General features: G+C 36.6%; 2 protein-coding genes across 2 annotated transcripts in view; both read right to left on the bottom strand.

The window, feature by feature from the left end:
* Positions 1-1,642: 1,642 nt before the first annotated feature.
* On the bottom strand, positions 1,643-19,172 carry LOC137620036 (G protein alpha o subunit-like). The gene is made up of 5 exons (XM_068350315.1): positions 19,159-19,172; positions 18,940-18,996; positions 14,488-14,617; positions 2,757-2,910; positions 1,643-1,830 (listed from the first exon to the last, which is right to left on the bottom strand). The coding sequence occupies exons 1-5, from the start codon at positions 19,170-19,172 to the stop codon at positions 1,643-1,645; spliced, it is 543 nt and encodes a 180-aa protein (XP_068206416.1).
* The window catches only part of LOC137620038 (guanine nucleotide-binding protein G(o) subunit alpha-like), a 46,073-nt gene continuing 37,675 nt past the window's right edge, over positions 14,762-23,159 (bottom strand). Inside the window, exon 6 of the mRNA XM_068350316.1 lies at positions 14,762-19,451. Coding sequence (XP_068206417.1) covers positions 19,264-19,451 — 188 coding nt within the window. The 3' untranslated portion in view covers positions 14,762-19,263. The remainder of the gene's footprint in view (positions 19,452-23,159) is intronic.

The raw sequence follows: 23,159 nt of genomic DNA on the forward strand, positions 1-23,159 counted from the left end.
GATATTTTCTATGCAAAACAACCCAAACTAAATCAATTTTGCAGGCAATAAATATTTTTTTAAATTAAGCTTCTCGTTTTTATGTTACATTATGGTCGTTTACCATATTGTTTTCGGAGCATCAACATCACATCGTTTAGGATGAAAATATGGACTTCGGTATTTACAATACACATTTACTGGTCCCAGTTTTGGATGCGACTAGAATAGTTTGTTATCAAATGTCTACTACAGGTAGGTTACCAGCATTCTATTCTGTACATAGGTTACTGATAGCCTTAAATAATATTTTCAGTTCAAGCAATCAGATATCACTAGACACTGTCCTGTGCGTTAGCTGTCTGTGTGTACAGTATACTTGTGAAAGAAATGTTCACTGTGAAATACGGAAGAATTACCTTTGAATTTGCATCAGTCCTGGATACAGCCTGACTATAAGTGGGGCACTAGGACTTAAAATAGGGCACAAGCATCAAAGTGGCTGTTAGCAATATGAAGCAATGAAGAGAAATGATAAGTGCAAAGTCGAGGACTCTCCAAGAAACATGGAAAGTACTGCAAATAATTTTTTTTTTATAATATTTTACCTATCAAAATCTTTTGACTCATGGTCTTCAAAGTTGCATTACTTCAGTTAATCTGGAGTAATATTTCATGTTATACATAAATTCCATACATAAAAAGAGTATATCAAAGCATGTATAAGTGGCACATGCAGCTGGATAGAGAATTTCCATTTTTTCTCAAGTACAGTACTTTTCATTTAAAGTATAGTAATTCAACATTCTATGCTTATGTTCGTATTCGAGTATCAACAGCTATAAAACTACGTTTTCATCCTTTATTTTACATTATATTAATAATAATTACCTGTGGATGTTACAAATATATATTTCAGTACAGACACCTTTTTGTGTATTTCTATAGCCCAACTGATTGGTCTAAATTGGTTTTCAATACAACTATATTTTAATATTTTCTCCAATCAAAAAAATCTGTAGTCACATACTATCACAGAGAAGCAATATGACTAAACAACAATAACTTTTTTTTTTTTTTTGCTGAAATATTTTAACTGAACAACATTTATCGGTACATTACTTGAGTAATGATTACAGAGGCTCTATTTTTTGCTTTCTGATTTGAAACAGGAATTTAAAGTTCTGCTTTACATAAGACTAAATGCTTTTGAAAATAAAGCCATGTAAATTAACATAGTTTTTATCTATTTTTGCATTTTCAGCATATTTTAGTTTTAGCACAATTACATTAATATGTTGAGTAAATAGATTGAAATAACTACTGTACTGTAATTTGACTGTAAATGAAAGATATATTTTCTATTGAATTGTATGGTTGCCTTTGAAAAACCAAAATATGACAATTTTTATTTCTTTATATGTACAGTATGCTGAAAATGCAAAATGTCTTTTTTGCTTTACCTTTAGAGGGTTAGGGCTGGATGTTAATAATAAAACAAAATAATGTTCCAATTACTTCACCCAGTTTCACCAGTAACTTCATAATAAGTTACAAAATCTTCTCGGTTTCATCCTCCTAAACTTGGGCTGGTGAGGACTGTGAAACATTTTAGCAAGTAACTACCAGTTTTTAAGCCCAGATGTGTCAGTTCTGGAACACATCAATATAGACCACATCCACGGAGGTTAGTGGCAATGATGACATCTGTTACTGCATCAAACACAAACTGGATGTTGGTAGTATCAGTAGCACAAGTCATATGGCAGTAGATTTCCTTATTTGTAGATTTATTCTTAGCTTCAAATTGGGCTTGGATGTATGCTGAAGCCTCGTTGTACTCCATAGACCCTAAAAAAAATTCAAATTACTATCGTCATAATACAAGAATTATTTCATGAATGAGCATAATGCTTCATCTGAATCTTTAAAGATATAACCTGAGATTTTATTAATGTTTAATTAAAAGTTGGAGCTCATTATTTAACTATTCAAAGATATGGCCACTTCATAAGGTCTTCCAAATATATTCAAGTCTGAATTTCTTTTTGGGCATCATATTAACCTGGATATAATCGTAATTCTTTGGAGGTAAAACTTTAGTTTCAAAGCACCATAGTTATAGCAATTTTCAAGTACAATATATATTTACAGTACCTTCAGTTGCTGGTATTATAAACTTCTAATAAAAAAGTCTTTTCTTGAAGGGATAGGGATAGTCCTAAAAAATATGTCAGTCCTGTAGAAATTATCTTTTTTTTTCTAGTTGTGAATAAAACTGCACAGTTAACTTGACAATAGATAATTCTTTAAACTTCACTAGTCAATACAAACATTTTACCCCAAGTGATTATTACTGGTTTTAACAGTAACTCAACTTTAATGTATCACACTTGATTGACTATGGGACTTTTTCCTTACCAAAAAGATTAATGTTATAATTTTTAAACAAGATTATTATCTTTACAGGTGTACTGTTTTTCACTTTAGTTACCAAGATCCACAAGGAAAATCTTAATAAACGTTATTTTAGCCTTTAGAACATAAGCAGCTATGACTGCAAACATGTCCAGAAATTTCCAAGTACATCCCTGTACAGTAATATCTTAAGCCTCTCGTTACTAAATACTGTATTAACTTTTAATTCAAGGATATAGCTAAAGAGAGTTACTGAATACAAAGTATCATCAGAGAGATGGCAATTACCTATGCTCAAATACTGAGAGGACTGACCTTATTTAATTTTATTTTTCAAAGTAGCATTGTTGAACACTTACCTGTAAATTCAGGGAAACATATAGTCAGGGGTGACCTTTTAATTTTCTCCTCAAACAAATCTTTTTTGTTTAGGAAAAGAATAATAGATGTGTCTCCGAACCACTTATTGTTGCAGATGGAGTCAAACAACTTCAAAGACTCTTGCATACGGTTCTGTAACAGACAAGTTTCCATGAAATCATTTTATAAAATACATATGAAAATTGGATTTTGAGTCATATTTCAATACAAGGATACATAGTGTCTGAAATGAGAGGAGTTAGGTCCAGATTCTTACCACCAGACTCAACTCATGACAGAGATAATAATTTAGGATTGAAAACACTGAAATCTAACTGACATCTAGGTACAGTATTCAAGAGTGGCCAGAACCCAGACATTTACAGTAATTTATTCCGATTGTGTGTTCCTTTAAACTTGTAAAAACTTTGGGAGGTAGTAATGACGGAGTCACCCCATATAAAAATGTGTGTTAGTTTGCAAAAATCCAATATTGTTTTAATGTATTCTTGATACCATAGTTCTAATTTATTTTGGCAATTTCCAACACAAAATACAGCAATCATTTGGAAAGAGATGCAAATTAGGGGTGAGCTAATTTTTCAAAGGAATATGGCTGGTTACAGAAAGAAAGACTTTCCTTAGAACAAGTGCTTATATGACTAGGTAGAGAGGTGTAGTTAGATAGATGTGATTCCCCGAAAATATACAGAAGGATGCTACAAAGTAATCCTAGTAGTTATGATAGAGAAGGCATCTACCCTATGCGTAGCCAAACTTAGAAAGAACTTGGTAGACTTGGCATAGCTTGGTGTTAGATCCCATGTTCTATATTCTCATATCATGGAAGGGGAGGGCACCCCAGGGTTAGTTGGCTTAAGAAGATAGGCATCCTATTAATGCATGTTAGTTCTAAAATAGGCCCTTTCAGAGGAAGATATAACTGAAAAAGTAGTGTTGATTAAAGGTAACCAATCCTATTCACTTAATATATGTCTAAGCAAAATAAACAAAGAGTTTCGCAATGGCTCCATGGAGTTTAGTTTTTTGAAATATGAAGCAGCAAATTTATTTCTGATGGGGGCAGCATTAGCAGCACATGTAGCACTCGCTAGCATTTACAAAATAGCTCTTGGGATGGGGAATAAAGAAGAGCTCATTATCAGTAAAAACTGTTGTTTTGCAGAGTTAAAGCTCATTTCAAACTTTCCTACAGAATAAGATTGATAAAATCTACTTCTTTTAAAAGGGTTAATATTAAATGGATTGTCCAAAATGGGAATCTGCTCTGTACTCTAGATGACTGGCAAAACCTATACCAAAGATAGAACAATAGTGAGAGAACCAGGGACTGAGAATTGTCTTCTCTTCTGATGCAATGTAGGTTTCTTTGGCATATTTTTCCAAAATAACTCGGTCTCATGATCACAATTGAAAACTTGCTGTGGTATGTTGCACTTGGAGTCCACAACCCTTTTAAATCTCTGAATGCCTGTACTGCCCTGATATCAGAGATCACAGCTTCAGCGTGTCGCACAACCCTATGGATGACAGTTCTCAAGATTCTTAAACAATCCAGGGCTCACCTTAAATGTTGTATCTTCTTGTTTGGATTCATATTTGAACCTTCTCCACAAACTCTGCATACAAGGCCTTAGCCTTTTCACAAATGTTTTCTGTAACAGTATCACCTGCTAACTGCTTCTTGTTTTTTCAAACGAGAGGTAAATTCTCAACATTATCCAAAACACGGGGTAGTTGCAACATCCATTGCTTTGATGGCTTCTTTGTTTTTCAAGATTGCAAGGTCAGCCACACACAGACCTTGTTCAAGTTTTTTGATAATTCCTTTTTTTTTTCTACTTATAGGGTTATCATATCTTGTGGTGACCAAGCATAGCAGTGGCCTCCCCAGTAAATAGCTTAAACTCACGGTCCCAGGCTAGGATCGATCTGCCGCCATGTGAATGCTAGGCAAACACATAACCATTGTAACGTGGGGCAATTATCATGATAAAATGCTAAATGTTCTATATTCAATGCACTAAAAATAACCAAAAAAGCAAAATATTACTTTATGAATACAGTACACACACACTTGGGCTTATGCTTCTTTAACGAGTACTGTTCGACAAGTGGGATGTAAACACCAAATGAGTGGCCAGTTGCGCATGAACATCACCTGACCATTAGGTTAGTATTGTAATTGCCAGAATGCGGCAAGATTTTTTCATACGCTGATTTAATTGTAATCTGGTTACTAGCAGACCGGGGCTTTACAGTATGATAAATTAAGTTAGTAAAGAAATTATTGTCATTACTGTAACAAAAACCTGGCTGTTAATTTGCCAGAAGCTTATTGTCAGTTAAGACATAAAATACTGTATTGAAATTCAAAGAATTGTAAAGCATCATAAAAGGTACAAAGCTATTCCTTGAAATCTATAAAAACAGAAAGATCAATGTTAACAAGCCGAAATAGTAAAAGAAAACTATTAACAGAAACTTTTTTGTTTCATTTGTTTGATGTCGGCTACCCCCAAAATTGGGGAAAGTGACTTGGTATATGTATGTATGTATGTATGTATGTATGATACTACCTCTATTCTGGTAAAGAAAATCTGCCAGTGATGTACAAAAGCCCCAGTTTCTTGTTTCGCTGAGAATTTCATCACTCTATTCCAATCCTTATCCCTCTATTAATTCTATCATCCAGTTAAAAAAAAAACTTAACAGAAATAAAATTAAATTAAAACTGGAAATAACACATGTCAATTTAGAATTATTTCAAGTCTGGAAGTCTTGGTCAGCTTTTATATGTAGGTGGTTCAGTTAATGGCCAGTGGCGTAGAGAAACATTCATGTACAAGCCTGTTGCACTGCCTGATCTTTTTGTCTTTACAGTGGAATAACATTCCTCGTATTTCACTCAATGTAGAAAACAGGCTTATATCTAAATATTAGGTTTGTGATGAAACGAGCACACGCTGGTTATGTTTACACAGCATTAATTACTTGAGTGATACTAATAAATTTTTGGGTTCCAACTAACTGCTCTGTTTACTTTTGGATATATATAACATAAAATACACTTCCATTATTTCATTAACAAGATAGGTAATGCAAGAATACCAGTTAGCAGTGGAAATGTCTCTCTAGTGAAAAATGAATAAAGGAAAGGAAGCGCAGTTATCACTGATGTAGTACTTACTTGTTTCAGATAAAATCTAGTGACAAGAAAAAAGTGTACATTAAAATGAATCCCCAATCCTCAAAAATATTACTGTTACTTAAATACCAGTAAGTGAACATGGAAGGCTGAGGATATTACAGCATACTTTGGAATTAGCAGAGCTAATATACAATATTTTGATTTAAGTAAGGGGTGAGGGGTAGATGGAGATGGTTTGGGCATGCTCTTTGTACTCCCCAAGAGAGATTAGTTCACCGAACTTTCAACTGAGCTCCACAAGACACAAGAAGAGTTGGAAGACCCAGGCCTACATGGCTGAGGACTATGAAGTGTGAAGTAGGAGATGATGAATGGATAAGTATTGATTTGAAAGCACAAGATAGAGACGACTGGCGAAATCTAACCGAGGCTCTTTGCGTTAATAGGCGTAGAAGGAGATGATGATGATGATGAAGTTTGGTCTTAGACCTAGCACCATAGGAAGATGGTGAAGAGGGAGAGTTATTAGCAATTAGACAGCAAGAAGGAGTTTCAAATCCAAAAAGTAAATGAAAAGGTAGAACGATCTAAAGAAGAAACAATGAAACTGACAAGTCATATTATGAAGTAGCAATCAGAGAGTCTGGATACCAAGAGGAAGGAAAGGAAGTGACAGTTTAGGTAAAATTCAGTAAAAAGGTTGAAAGCTGGAAGGCTAACTGTAATATCCCTCAAGAATATATTCCTGCTCTTGTTAGTCATTACAGTAATTACTTAAATGCCTAGATATCTAATTCTATGAATGTCCCACAATGTTTGTATTGCTTCCCTCTCAAAGGTTGGTTTTTTCTATATTAACACCACAAATAAAAATTTCCTGCTATCTGTCCTTTCTATAAGCCTTTAATACAGTTTTGAGACTATCTAGTAGTTAATAGCAATATTCACGGCATTGGTACGCCATACCTGCTTTTGTCTATCAGTCATCTAGTCTAGTCATTTTGGTGGTGTAAATGAGGCGGTTGTTTACTCTTTCAGATTGTGTTAGTATTATAAAAGTGCTATTTAGGTTATTAATGATTATAGGGGATGTTTTCTCTTATATTTCTCGTGCGTTGAGTGTTGTTGGTTGAACACAGTCCCAGCTGTGCAGATTGACCGTGGTCATAAATAAGAGCTTGGTCCATTTATTCAAATGTCTTTATTATTGAACATAAAACATATTAAGAATAAATGATGAACAATGTATATAACTCAATGTTTATAACCCTCTAATTACTGTGTAGAAAAGGAGTTATTTTTGGGTGATCATTATCCTCATTCTCTATGAGTTTTGTACGGGGGATAGTAGTGAGATTTAGATAATTGTGGTGACAAATGCAAAGCCTTGCTATTCCTCTTATGGAAAAGTATGCTAGAGTGGTTGCTGAGCAGATTAAAAGTACCAAACTTAGAAGAAAACTAGGTTTAGTTCAAGAGAAAATCCAGAGAAGGATAGCTAGTTGATTACAGCGGCAATGACCATGATAATGGCACTTTAACTTTTAATGAGCCTTCAAGCTTTGACAGTAGTGAGCTTTATAAAATAGGTTTAGGCAAAGGCAGAGTTTCTAGCCTAACTGGACCTGTTTTGAACACTGACCTAACTCGTCTAGTTTTGCCTAGTGGTTCTAGTGACCAGTCTGTAAGGTTTCTGATGGTGTATAATCAATGACAGAATCCATCACCTCTCTTAGAGCCTAGCACTCTTAAATTACTCCAGGTCCTCCAACTACATAACCCTCTCTTTCCATAACCCAGTACAATCTTTTCAGACCACTGGATTCGAAGGTAGAAGACCAAGCTGGTAGCCTGAATCCTAATACCCCTACCGCTTGTAGCCTGGTAGCCTGAATCCTAATACCCCTACCGCTTGTTGAAGTAAGGACTCGTAAGCAACTTTTACTTTCATATATTAATGGCATAACAGATTTTATGTAAATCTTGAAGTTTTGGCTGGTAGCTGAAGCTTCATGTTTTAATAACAATAACTTTTCAGCTGGTAGTCTGGACTCTTATATTGCTCCACTCCCAAAATAAGCATTCATGATCAACCTTTTTATAAGTAAAATATTGGCATTCAATATCATATAATTCCTGTAGAACAGGAAAGATAATTTTGAATAATTTTTTTGAAGCTTCAGAGATACGGAATGGTCAATTCGTATTTCAAATAGCAGTGAGCCAGTTTTATGCAGGTTTGGTCACTAGTCCATCTCAAGTTTTCACTAGCAGTATTAATTTAGGTACAGTGCTAATACTGTACATTACTTCTGGATGGGTCCCTTGCTTAGGGCAGACAAAGCTTCAAGTCACAAGGCACACAGAATCCATAATAAGAGAATTCAAGACAACTGATTGTATCCTTACTCATTCACATTTGACACTGAAGGACTCCTACCTTCCTACTAGTTGTATAGATACCTTTTCACCACCATCAACTGGAATACCAGATGGCCTGAGGCAATAATTGTCAATCAAACAGCAGATAGCAGAAACTTGCACAAGAGGTCTAATTATTTAGGTAAGGAAACGTAGTCCTCTAATACTGCGCATAACCAACGATCAGGGGACTAATTTCATGTCAGCTCTATTTAGTTTTCTCACCGCCAGCCTTGGGACAAAATTAAACCATACTACGGCGTACAACGCAGACGCCAACAGCATGGTTCAGCATTTTCCTAACTTCCTTAAAGCATCTCTAAATGGCAAATGTCAAAGATATTTTTATTTCAAGAACGATGGTTCTTAATCTTTAAAACGGAAACAATATCTTACAATAATAAAAAAATAAACTAATTTAACTAATTTGAACATTTCTGTTCAAACCCTGACTATCAAAACAATGCTAAGCCAGAAAACATCCTTATTGGCCAAAATTGTCAAGATGGGAATAGAATTGAAAAGACATGTTGCTGAAATGATACTTCACAATGCCCTAAGTATAGAAGGGACTCTTTGGCTGTGGTAAGCAGCTCTTCTACGAGGGCACTCCAAAATCAAACCATTGTTCTCTTGTCTTGGGTAGTGCCATAGCCTCTGTACCATGCTCTTCTACTGTCTTGGGTTAGAGTTCTCTTGCTTGAGGGTACACTCGGGCATACTATAACTATCTAATTTCTCTTCTTGATTTGTTAAAGTTTTTATAGTCTTTATAGGAAGTATTTATTTTAATGTTACTGTTCTTAAGATATTGCATTTTTCATTGTTTCCTTTCCACACTGGGCTATTTACCCTGTTGGAGCCCCTTGGCTTTTCCAACTAAGGTTGTAGCTTAGCAAGTAATAATAATAATAATAATAATAATAATAATAATAATAATAATAATAATAATAATAATAATAATAATAATAATAATAATAATAATAATATACCTGTAGTCCATTTTTGTGGGTGTATTCTAAACAGTTTGAAGAATTCACAGATCTTAAGTCTTTTGCACTAAGATATGGGATGCTCAGGTAGGTACCAATGAATTGGGAGATGATTTGCCCTCCATACCATACTATCTTAGGACAGCAGAATTTAATGCCTACAGACTTTATTTAATCTGTTGTCTGTCATGTCCTCTCTGGAAGTGGGAATTGTAAGGGGATCCCAGATGGATCCCTCAGTAATTGCAAAGTTAATTTGAGGTAAGGCTGCTTGCAATTTGGAGAAGGTTGAACTAGATGAGTTTCCATATAGTGACCCTTTTATCTAAGTAAATTACTTTCCCCGCAAGCTTTAGTGGATAAAGGTAGAGCTGACACACTTGCAGTTGGCACATCGCTTCAAGAGTAGAGGAGGAAGGTTTTAGCCCTATCTAAAAACGAAAACCTTAAATTACAAAGCTTCGGCCTATGGTAGGAGTCGACAGCAGTCCAAGAGACAACCGGCAGAGACCAGCACCACATATTCACCTCAAGCCTCCTCGGTCTACACGCAAGTTTCCTAGAGAAGAACAGAGGCAGCAATATCATTCTGCTTGGGTAGAGTTCCAAGTCCTGGGTCCTTCAAGATTTTTCTGAGGAAAGAGGACAACTGGAAGTACACCATGGGAAACCAGGATGCTGGTTAGTCTCGCAGAGGCCAATGACCTCATAAATTAATGTTCTCAGGTTCAGGATTGTTTTCAAGAATGAACTTTTACTTGGCAGGGACAGAGTAGTCTCAAAAGGTCTGGCATGGTCATGGACCTCAAAACCACTTCCACAACATCATCTTTATTAGACCAAAAACATGGAGCTTGACTCATTTGTTTGTCAGCATAAGGCTGAAGAAAATGAAAATGTGCCCTAGAAATATCCAGGTTCCTAAAACTCCATGGCAAACTATTCAAGTGTTCCAAAGAAAGACCAGATCCAAGAGGAGTGATCTTTGATCTTTCTCAACTCGACAAACACTTCAGATGGGATGCATTCAGGATGAGGACCATCACAAATGTCCACCAATTACTACACCAAGAGGATCGGGCATGATCTATAAGACACTTTATATGGCACATCCCTATTTCTCACCACTTCCAGCTTTACCTAGGGTTTCAGCTCAGGAGGGGTTCATGCAGGTTAAAAGTGATGACTTTTGATCTCAATATTACTCCAAGTGGGTTCACAAAACTAGCAAAGTCAGTTATAATACTCCTTCGGTTGCATGAAGTTCATGCTATTGGTCTTTGGAATTGGCTAGTTTAGGTAGAAACAAAAGAATTATGTCTCACATACACAAAACTAATCTTGCAAGTCCTTTAGGACTTAGGTATTTTTTATTAACTTCACAAAATCAAGATCTGCTCCATGGTGGATATTTTGGTTGCTAGGTGTTCACTGGAATGTGTCAAAAGCCCCTCTAAGCTTACCAAAAGCATCTGGACAAATAATTCCACACAAGGTCAATTTCTTTCTACAGAATTGCTTCTCCTCCAAATGGCAAATGTAGGTCATGCTCCTTCTTTAGTTGTTTCAACAGTCTATCCAGTTTTGAAGAACAGGTTGAAGGACCTCAATCGTGTGTGGAGAAAGGCAGCTCAGAAAAAGTTTCAAGACAGCCAGGCCACACCAAAAGGCCTTATCCATGTTGGTTCACTGGTCCTTCCCCCGATATCCATGGTCCTTCACACAGATGCATCCACGTTGGGTTGAAGAGGTCATTCAGAGGAGACCTCTTTCCTGACATTGAAAAGACTAAATCCAAGAAGGTACTCTCAAATCATGAATTTCATAGTGAACCAGGCACCAGTTTGTTGCCTCCAGAGAGGAGGATCCCACTCAAGAATTCCCAATGCAGTGATTCTTCACACTCTGAAGTTCCTTCAGGAGAGATATCTGTTTCTCTCCCCATTCCATCTTTACAGCTCTCTCAACATGGCAGTGGATGCCCAGTCCTGACAGAAAACTCTCAACACAGAATGGACCTTGGCTCAGAGGTCTTTCCAAGACATGCTACAGATTATCCAGTTTTGAAGAACAGGTTGAAGGACCTCAATCGTGTGTAGAGAAAGGCAGCTCAGAAAAGGTTTCAAGACAACTAGGCTACACCAAAAGGCCTTATCCATGTTGGTTCACTGGTCCTTCCCCCGATATCCATGGTCCTTCACACAGACACATCCAGGTTGGGTTGAAGAGGTCATTCAGAGGAGACCTCTTTCCTGACATTGAAAAGACTCAATCCAAGAAGGTACTCTCATATCATGACTTTCATAGTGAACCAGGCACCAGTTTGTTGCCTCCAGAGAGGAGGATCCCACTTAAGAATTCCCAATGCAGTGATTTTTCACACTCTGAAGTTCCTTCAGGAGAGTGATCTGTTCCTCTCCCCATTCCATCTTTAGAGCTCTCTCAATATGGCAGTGGACGCCCCGTCCTGACAGAACTCTGAACACAGAATGGACCTTGGATCAGAGCTCTTTCCAAGAGATGCTACAGATTATCCTGGATCTCTGAGTAGACCTGCTTGCAAAAAAAAAAAAACCAACAAGCTTCCAATACAATTAGCTTTGAATGTGGATTCTCAAATTGTGGCAAGATATGCCTTGAATTCTGACTGGAACAGATGGTCCTTGATTTTTGTTTCTTTCAGGTTTGATTCTGAAGGCTTTGAACATCCTTCTGGACTTCTCACGTACCGCTGTGCTGGTAGCGTAACATTGGCCATAAAGCACGTAGTACCCACTGCTCTTTATTCTGAAGAAGGTTTTCACCGAGGTACTACTGTAGCCTAGGAACTGAGTCTAGGGTATTAAATAAGTTTATTATTTGGAAACCCCAAATTTTCCATCTCTTTCCTTCACTGTGCAAGTCGGTAATATGAACATCAGGGGAGGTCTCAGAAACAAGCAGACATTTAATGATTAACTTTATTTCTATACTAGCCTGAGTTTCATATACATGCCCTCCTTCCTCCTCACTGATTAGTGATATTAAGAGGATAGAAGATTAGTTTAAACTTTGAGACCAAAAGACAAAAGTAGGAGTGGTGTACTACGCCACAGTCATTGCCATTAACCGCTAGATTGTCTCAGTACTGTACGAGAGGCATATTGAAAAGAAAGGGAAACATGAAATTTTCATTTGGGTGGTAAACATCGATACAAGCTAAGCTTTGAAAGAGAAGTAATAAGATCATCAGGTGAGTATAGTATTAACAAATTTTATCCTCAAAATTCTGGTATGGCCCCTTTTTAAACAAATTAAATTGATGGGAAAGTTTATATAGTGTCATTGCTTGTTGCAAAATTAACATAACTTCTAAAATGTGCTTGAATTTTCATAATTAGGTTAGCCACTTTTTTCTTGCCAATAGTTAATCCAAAATACAGTACTGCACATGAAATAAGATATTACGGCTACAAGTTGAAGAAAATGAAATATCAAGTTAAAAAGATTAAAATACAAAATACATGAAATAACATGGTCTTTAGCTTTTCCTGAGGCAGAAGTGATTTCAAAGTTTCAAGAACTAGTAGTCAATTCAGAAGATCTGATTTATCCCCTTGTAATGTAAAATGTAAAAACCTACTATCATTTTTCATTCATCAGGCACTGCTGTAATCAAGAACTTCTGTTAATGCTCAACAAGTACCGGAACGTATTCCCATTTGCAACTTGAGTGCAAGCATTGAATAAACGTGATAGGTATTAGTATTCATACAGTATACAAAATTGTTTGAATGTCAGAAATTTTTAGAAAATTTACATATTAATTAACAATATCCCAGACTTCTCAATGCATGGTAACATCAAATGACCAGGAGCAATGAAATTATTGATGTAAACCATCACATAGAGCAGGGCCTTTGATGTTTATTTCTACATAGTCATTAGTACAGTATCTATTAATAATTTAGTTGGATCAAACTTATTGTTGGATTGTGGTATTTTTAACATTAATTAAAAGATACATTACAGTAAAATAATTGCATCATGTCAGTCTGACTTGTTTGATCCATGGATATTTGATGAATTACCCACATAATCCAACCCCTGAATGTAGAGAATACAGGTCATTATAAACAGTTTAACATATTTGAATCTCCAAACTTCAATCAACAGCAAACTTAAATTCTGGAAACATCAATTAAGGAAATTCTGTTAAAATTATCATTATTCTAGTTTAAACCAGTAATTAAATTAAAATTTCTAAAATGCTGTAATGATATTGATATAGGAGGCCATATCTGTGCAAAAAAAATTGTTGTGGTACATCTAGCAATTAATAACTATGATACAAATGTAAAAGTTTTTTTGTTTAGCATATTAGGGTGAAACTTGATAAAAAAAATTCCATGCATAATTGTTTTCACTAGGTATTATGAAGACAGTTACATCATTTCTAACTGCATTTTGACATATTAAAAACAATCCTATTAAAAGATACTGAATTTAGCCTTTAAACCTTTTTGATTAATTTAGTAATTAATGTAAATAGTGAAAACTGAAATTAGAATTGAACTATCTTTTCAGAAATATTAGTCAAGCATGTATACTTTTATTTTACAACTGGAGATACTGATTTTGAGGATCTCAACCATTTCTAATAGTATCAGCCGAGATATGGTAATACAAAGTTCCAAGCCAAATAGCTAACTTAGCTATATGTCATCTAGTCTTTTGATAATTATGTCGTAGAACTTACACAGCCGTTCCATTAACAGGGCAGAAAACAGTTTCACATTTTAAGGAAGCAAGGGAATATCAGGCAAATATAGTTGGTGCTGTGTATGTCATTTCAGATTTAATGTATTCATTGCATTACTGTGCTGCCATTACAGTATAAGCAACACCAAGATCATACATTGTTTAATGAGTACAGTAATGCAAGTTTGTGAATTTGAGATAAAAAAAATCTACATGTACAGTAAAGAGGTAACATAGGACTTAAGAAATTTTAAGAAAACTTACTTTCTAATGGTCTGTTATACTACAACGTACATAATATAGAAGTGTGAATTGAGGTTTGCAAACCATTCATTTCAAAAGATAACATTACCAAACTGTACTGAAGGACTAGTATACGGTAAAAAGTAGGTAAATATAACTTACTGTAGTTTCATCTTCGTGTAGAACCTGATCATACTCTGACATAGCCACACAGAAGATAATAGCGGTGACATCTTCAAAACAATGAATCCACTTCTTACGTTCTGATCGCTGACCTCCCACATCAAACAACCTGGTAATGTTGTACAAATCGTGAGTAACTCAGATTATGCATTACTTATCATTAATAGTTACAATATAAAAAAAAACCTTAAGTTAACTTACCTACTGAAAAAGAAGCATATTATAAAATGAAGGTGGATGAAATAAAAAGCAATTTCCAAATAAAATTTACATTTATTCAGCACTGGTCGTCATAAATAAAAATGCTTCGTCCATTGCAGTCTGACACCGCAAGGGCAGAAACAGGTTGACAGTCATTCGCTAACAGACATTTCTTGAGGCAGAAATTATAGGTATTACTCCTCAATCTTAATAAGTAAATATATCATTGATATAATTAATATTAATTACCAGTTAGAGAAGCGAATACTGTACAAAAGTGAGCGTCATTCTTATACCATACATGAGAGGATGGGTCTTTAAACCATTTACATTTACAGTATTAATAATGATAATCAGACACTATTACACAAGATATGCAATCTACTCTAGACACCTTTGGAACCATCTCTGCACTGCATTTGATCATCCATGAGGGATTTTTCAATTTTAGTCTCTTATTTTTTTTATATTTATAATAAAATTTCTATCATATTGATATCACTATTAAAACAAAGAATAGAGATGAAGGTAATTATATTATAGTAGACTTAGCAATAATGGTGAAGAAAAGAGTGATGGAGTAACTTCTCTAATCCCCCTTACTTGAAACAAGTATTGAATACCACGTGCCACGTATAGTATCGTGTATCTCCATACTGAATATTTGCTGACAATACAGCTACTAATGTATGGGGAGGGGGAATACGGAAGTTCTAATAATTCAGAAAATTTCATTTTCACAGCTAAACATTACTTTTACAATAGGCTGATTGTATTTGGATAAATTGTGATAATAATTATAGCACATTCATAAAAAGAAGCCTTGACCAATTCTTTTCTGTATTGTAACCTTTTGAATAAAGCTAAAATGTCCACAATCTTTGACACTATAAGTATACTGAACAGCAAAAGAAACACAAGCAGGGACTGTAAACACATATTTTTTTTGGTTCAAGTTACAAATATAGGACACACAAACAGGCTAGTCCATATTCATTTCCCTAGCTAATGTTCCATGGGATTCTTCTTTAATGCAGATCCTCTTCAGATATTAACTAAATCATCATGTGATGTAGTCACCAATTTCATTAATGGCTAATACGGATCCTCTGTTTATAATGGCTAATGAGATCTAGAGAAATATTTAGAAGTTAGTAGCCGGGGCTTGGTCGAAGTTATCTATTTCCAATCCAATAATTTATTCTCATAAGATTTTCCTTGGTTAAAAATCTGGACTGATAGGTGGTTACGGTAAAATTTTCAATAAAACTGGTCTTGCTTTGGACCTTAACATGCATTGTGTATCTTTTTGATATATGGATAACAGGCTAAAGTGGAAATATAGGTATATAAGTGCTGTAATGCCATACTTAATATGGTAAACCTTAATCTAAATTATATATTACTGTACTGGTCTGATTCATGTTCATTCGACACCATACGGTAATGTTTGGGCCACTTCGTCACGTTACCACATCACACCAAAACAGTGCTTTGGAAAATTATGTACTAAGCATCCTCCAAGAAGATAAGATTTATATTTGTAGAACCTTCAAAGCTTTGAGGTGCGAGGCTGGGCCCATGAGCTGAATGGCAGAGACATTCAGCAAAACAATACCATAGCTGCTTTCATTCTGTGGCTCTAAGCCATTCCGGCAATTTAGTTGTTCTGGGGTGACATCCTAGCTGGTCAGTCATATAGATGGGTGTTATGAAATATCCCTGAATATTATTGGCCATGATGGGCCACTATGACTTTTGGACGACCTTTCTTTTGATGACCATCAGTCCTGTTAGTAGAAAGGAGATTGGAACTGATGCAAATCGTAGTTAGTGAATAATGAATGATTACACACTTATTGGATTCTTTGGGCAGCTTAAAATTATTCCTGATATTGTGGTTTCAGTACTAACACTGATTTAGGTTAATGATACTGACTTTACAGGCAAGTTACACCTTGAGATATTTCACCCAGTTTTAAAATCTGACCTCAATGAAATTCACTGGTCTTCAGAACTTCAGTTCTCTAGTCTGAAAAAAAAAATTGAGTACTGTATTGCTTTGCATGTATGACCCACAACATTGAATTGCTTGTGTTCATTTTGCCATTCATAGTATTTCAACAGCCAATCTTATATTCATGCAATAAACTTCATGTCAAAATTTTTAAATAATCTTAACAATCAATTCCAACAGAACTAACTTAACCTCAAGATGCAGACACTGGAAATTTGTTTTAGCTCTAATTCAACAGGTAGGTAATGATGCTATCTGAGGAGAAGCTTCCTGGTATAACACAAACACTTTTTTTGGCAGTGGGTGAAGCTCAGCACATTATGGGGCAAGGAATGCAGCACCACCAGGATGGTTGGCCTCAGTTAGCGCTTTTTCTTTATACATTTACTAGCATGAGACAATCAATGGCACTTTTTTCTTGTATAGTTGAAGAAAAAGAAAAGAAAGTGACTGACAAGGCAGAGTTGAATAAACTTTCTTTTTTCCATTTCACCCGAGATGAAAAATATATTTCAAAGTAACAATGCATATGGTCTGTTTTCATTGTTCAACTTTATTCAATTCAAACACGATGTAACTTTGCCTCGACTGAACATTTTGCATGTTACTCTCCTTTACCTACCTTAGCTTATCAAGTACTTCGAAAGTTGGGAATTCCAAGCTTTTACAGATTTGTGGTCCCAATTTACTATATAAATATATATTGCCATTCTTTTGTATCATGTTCTCCTACAAAGACGTTTCTTGACCATTCAGGACCAACATTTTCTATTTTCACAGCACAGGAGATACACAGTCAGAGGAATGCATTTAAGTATAGGCCATGGTATGAATTTCTTATCTACCTGTTAGCCAATAAGTAAGTTTTAAAGTGTTTGGCAATAAAATAATGAAATATTTCTTTCAGTTTTCTCTATGAGGCCTCTGTATGCTTGAGGGTAAATGTCCTTAAAGTAAATAATAAGCATAAATTAGCACTGCTAATGTACGAATGTTTAGATGAAGTACTTGAAGTACTTTAGACACGTCCTTTTAGGAGAGTGTTCATCAACAGAAATGTGGTACTAATTTATAGCTCCCCAATTTTATATTTCCTAAACTGAAAATCTAGACATACACAAAGCCAAGTTAAGCAGTTGGTTATTAAGGATGGGCTTTTGAGCCAATAAGAATTTCAAGAGATGAAATAAGAGGATGGGGTTTCCGTTGAACACTCTTCACTTTCTTCTATGGCTCTTTATACAAACCACATAACTTGGCTCTTTGTTGCTACACTGTATATCTCTTAGTTATAACATGAACAGACAACTACTGCAAATAATGTATATACCATTAAATCGATAGATCATAACAGTTTCTCATAACTGAACTGATCAAATGCCTTTAAAAGATGATGTTATGATGCAGAGCTAAGATTTACATATTTTCATCCTGAAATCTAATATAAAAATGCTGACCAGCCACATTTCTTTTCCAGTTATATTAGCAGCTCTAAGGCAACAATGATCTTCCACTTTAGAAAAAAAAAGAAAAACGCTCTGCTGACATTTACATGACACCTACAGTCTTAAAAATTTTGCAAAATGAGAACATTAGTTCCCATAGTGTCCTACATTACTAGTTTTTTATATATTTCAATAAAGTGATCATTTTGTTTTCTCTCTTCTTAAATAGGCTGCATTTAAAGTGATGTCAATAAGAATGTAGAGTTAACAGGAAGATTTTTCTTCAAGACTTCCCTATGCTCCACTCAAGTGACTTTTTGTGACAAACTAATATTACAAATATGACTAGAAAGCATGACACACTGCTTTGAGCCACCCATGATTATGAAAACCCCACGAAAACTGGGCTTTGGGCAATCTAAATGAAAACTGCTTCTTCTCGATATTTCAGACTCCTTATTAGTTTTACTTAACATTGATGGCTAAAAAATTCCAATTTCTACATTAAGAAATCACTGTCTTTTGAGCCCCCTTACATGAGAACAGATACACTTATAAATATTTATACCTCCACCAACAGAGGACTGGAAATTTAGATTTCAATTTTTTTCTGTAAATGCTATGTGGAAATTTACATCAAAACAGCATTGTAAGGCTTCAACTGGCATAAAAAATGATAGGCCTATCGATCACTCTAAACTGGATAATGAGGCTTAAGAGAGTTGAGGTCCCTCGCGTAATTGCTAGAACTCATGGCAATTACTGTACTGGACACAAGTATGATCTCTGGAACCAGAACTGTCGAAGTCTGCATCATCTACACAACTGCAAATATGGAAATAAAAATGTTTATATTTCATAGTTTTGCCTTACAAAATTAAAACCTGGCACAGTCAGGTTGATGCCCTACTCTGCCTGCAACCCAAAGACACAAGACAGAGGATAACGGTGGGTATGGTACAACTAGCCAATTCTCCTGGTAAACACTTTGTCAAATACATGACTAAGTTTATTCGCCCAGAGTGGCAGGCTAGACCACGACTGTACCAAACTTCCCCCTATGCTGAACTCATTTATGTGGAGTGGGTTGTCTTAGTAGAGACCACATCCACGTAGGTTGTTTGCAATGATGACATCTGTAACGGCATCAAACACAAACTGTATGTTGGTTGTATCAGTGGCACACGTCATGTGGCAGTAAATTTCTTTGGTTGTAGATTTGTTTTTGGCTTCAAATTGAGCTTGGATATACGCTGCTGCTTCTCCGTACTCTTGTGCTCCTGCAAATAAATAGAAAGAAAATGCTACGGTTTAAAAATTGTGAAGACCAATTTTTAAATAACAAAAAAGATATTCTTCAAATGATAACAAAATTTCAAATTCTTAAATAGCATTTATCTGCTCAAATGCAATTTCAAATATTTCACAAAAATGAAAGTGACAAAATTAAATCAATAAAGGGTTTCTCACTTGTTAAATATAGTTGTACAAAAAGCATGCCTAACTAGAGTATTTAAGAGAAATGTATACCAATACGGACTCTATTTGTTATAATACATAAAATATTACTACAGTAATTACTGATGGAAGGGTTTTTCAGTAAATCATATCATCTTTCAGTCTAATTGTTTTAATCAATTATGAGAATGGACTTTGGGTAGTGAGTAGTCTACCAGTCACTTTTTTAGAATCTTTGTATTCAATAGATATGTAAGTTTTATCTATTCCCACAAGGTGTTAAAGTATTAAATGGCATTAATTTACCTAAAATACTCTTGTAATGTTAGTATTTTGTTGGAAAGAAATACAGTACCATAAATATTGTTCAAAATTTACTTATGACTTCATATGATGTACAAATCTCTAATTTCTGGGCTTGAACCTGTGCCGGCCAGTGAATAAGCTCCTATTAGCACTTATTCTTAGGTAATTTACTGCTAAATATACCAGAGAAAAAATGTAAAGGAGTGCTAGGTTAACTAGCTCGCTCACCTATTGGTGTCGGTATAAAATTGGGCGTATAATCCAGAGGTCCCGCACTATTTAGATTCATCCACGACAAAGACCCCAATAGAGGAGAGCCGTTCAACCTCACTCGGCACCAGCAACTCGGCATCCGCTCAGAACCCAACTCCTTTTTAGCACGTCTGTATGGTAACCCGCTTTTTTTGTGCTCTCGTGTTTTGCCTTATTTTTCATGGATTATGGCTTCTTCATCGGTTTCCCAGGAGACACCGTCTAAGTTAAGTACCAAGCTATGTTTTGCTGTGTTTTGAGCAATCTAGATCGTTTAATATTTAAATTATAGGAGTTTATTCTCTTCGATCATATCGATCTTGCTTGATTCCGCTTACGGTTGGTACTCCTGTTTTGAGAGCTGTTAGTTTCACTCGCGGTGTTACTAAGTGTATTATTTTTATTATTAATTAAATTTTTATATGTTTTATTGTGGATATTCATTATTTAGCGTTTAGAACCCTTGTGGTTCATATTTAGGGCCGATATCAGTTACGTATCGTAGATGGCTTGCCGACCTTCGTTACTGGGCGGCAATTTTTATTATTTAAGCCATCAGGTTGCTGTCCTTTGGGATTTATTTATTATGTTGCATACCTTGCCCTAAATTCTTATGTGTATATTCATATATTTTTCAACGCTATTACTTTTATAATGAATATTTGTGCTTATTACTCCGTATGATCTGTTTTGGTAGTGTTTGGGGATCGTCAGTTGGTAGCCCTGCTGCTCCGTATCACGTGATCCTCCCCCAAGCTCCCCCTCTCGCTAGGTTGGTGGCTAGGCTTCTCTCCCCCCTCTCCTAGGGGACCGTTGCCTTCCCTCCTTTTAGAGGGGGTAGTTCAGTGTTTATGGACTTTGTCCTCCGGGTGTCCCGGCGGTTTCGTCTCTGTCTAGACGGGTTGGCCACCTTTCAACAGAGTAGGATCCCGGTGCACCCTATTTTATATTCACCTATCACAATTTTATTATGTTATACGAAACCCTCCGGGTTCTGTTGGCGGTTCTTATCTACAGTTCCGCCCCCCTCTTTATTTATAACAGTTTCTATGATTATATATGATTATATATGACAGATCACTATCCCGGAGTTCCTATATATATTGGTTTATGGATGTACTTTTATTTCCCGGCCCGGGGCTTAACCTCGCTCCGGGAAATCAGACACCATGTGTCTTAATTCTTTGTTGCATCCTTCTTTATGATCCCGGCTCGACCGGAATGAATAGTTATACTCTAGTCTTAAGTTAGACTTATGTTTAGGCCTGGGTCCTCCGGACCCACCCCTACTTAAGAGTATCACAGTTAAGCTAGACTTATGTTTAGGCCCGGGTCCTCCGGACCCGCCCCTACTTAAGAGTATTACAGTTAAGCTCTAGTCTTAAGTTAGACTTATGTTTAGTCCCGGGTCCTCCGGACCCGCCCCTACTTAAGAGAATTACAGTTTCTCATATACTATTCTTTTTATAGATGGTGCATTGTCAGACGACGGCCTGTGCGGCTGTCCTTCACCAGCCTTGTGGCCATACTGTTTGTAGGTCTCACGCCCTCTGCGGAGTTCAGCTGGAAGACATCGTGGTCTGGCACCCTGATAATTGTATGGTCTGTTTTGACCTCATTACCACCCTCGGATCTGATTCGGTGAGTCCCGTTGGCTATGTTATCTTTCTAATTATTTTACCTCTTTTGGTATACATACACTATTTAGTAAGATCTCTATGGTCTTGAAGGACCTCCTGGAATCTTCCTTTCGGTAATTCCCACTATTATTTCAGGCATCCCCGGAGCAGAAGACTGCGGCTCGGGACACACTGAAAGTGTGGGTTAGGGGATTTGCCCGGAATGTGAAATCCAAACAGCCTTACGTCCTGTCTGAAGACTACTGTGCAATGATCTACCCTAATGCCAAGTCTTCAGCCGCCGTGGCTAGGCATGTTGCGGCACCCATCATTGCCCACATTGATGCCACTATTGCGGGATTCATAGACCAGGAACAAGATCCGTTGGATGCCCCCGGAGATCTGGAAGACAATGTTGCCTCCATGAACTTGGACGTTGAACCTATGTTGTTGGATGATCCGGATGCAGGTAGGGTGGTAAGTGAGGCAGGTGTTACCGGCGCTGAGATTCCTATCCTCAGCCCCGCTCCTTCTTCTTCATCTGATCTCTCTTCTTTCCATGGTCTTTCTGGGGACCGTGATTTGTCTCACCGATCACACCCGGTTCCCCCCAAAGATAAGTCTATATCTAGGACTTTGCCAAAAGCTCGTAAGCCCCACAAGGCTTCCCATAGTTCCAAGTCTAATACGAACCCGTCATCTAAGGCTTCCGGCTCCTCCTCTAAGTCTCACGACCCGGGAGTACAATCCGCCACTTCCACTCCTAATCCGGGCCTTTCCGAATCAGCCATGCTTCGCATTGTGTCGGAGATGCAAGCTAAGTTGGTGTCGGAAATGCAGGCCAAGATGGACACGATGTTCTCTAACATTGGTCAGAGACTTGGGGCATTAGAGCAGGGTGCTCCGGAGCGAGTTCAAAGCTCTCTCATCCCGGATGCCTCTAAGCTTCCGCCGTTTGCCAAGAATAACCCTTGGCGCATGGCTCTTCATTCCCCATTTTCAGACGGGATGTTAACATTGGAAGGTCTTGGCACTCGTCCCCTAGAGGACTTTGAATTCTTTCCTCCTGGTCTCGCATTTCCATTTCATGGTTATGCCAGGCTTACCGAGGAAGCTCTGGTTCGGCTGGATAAGGTCCCCAAAGAGACTGTCATTTTCCCAAAGGAACAAGCCCAATCTGTTTGGGCTAGGTTTCTGAATGATATTGGTTGCACCAATACCATGTTGACGCCTCATAAAAGTTCGTTCACAATGTTCTTAATGGACAAGAATACCGTGACTCCATGCGTCAATAAGGTTGCAGAACTGGCTTTTCAATATGCTCTGGAGGAGAAGCCCTTGCCTCCCATCCGA

This window comes from Palaemon carinicauda, chromosome 26 (assembly GCF_036898095.1).
Source record: "Palaemon carinicauda isolate YSFRI2023 chromosome 26, ASM3689809v2, whole genome shotgun sequence".
NCBI lineage: Eukaryota > Metazoa > Arthropoda > Malacostraca > Decapoda > Palaemonidae > Palaemon > Palaemon carinicauda.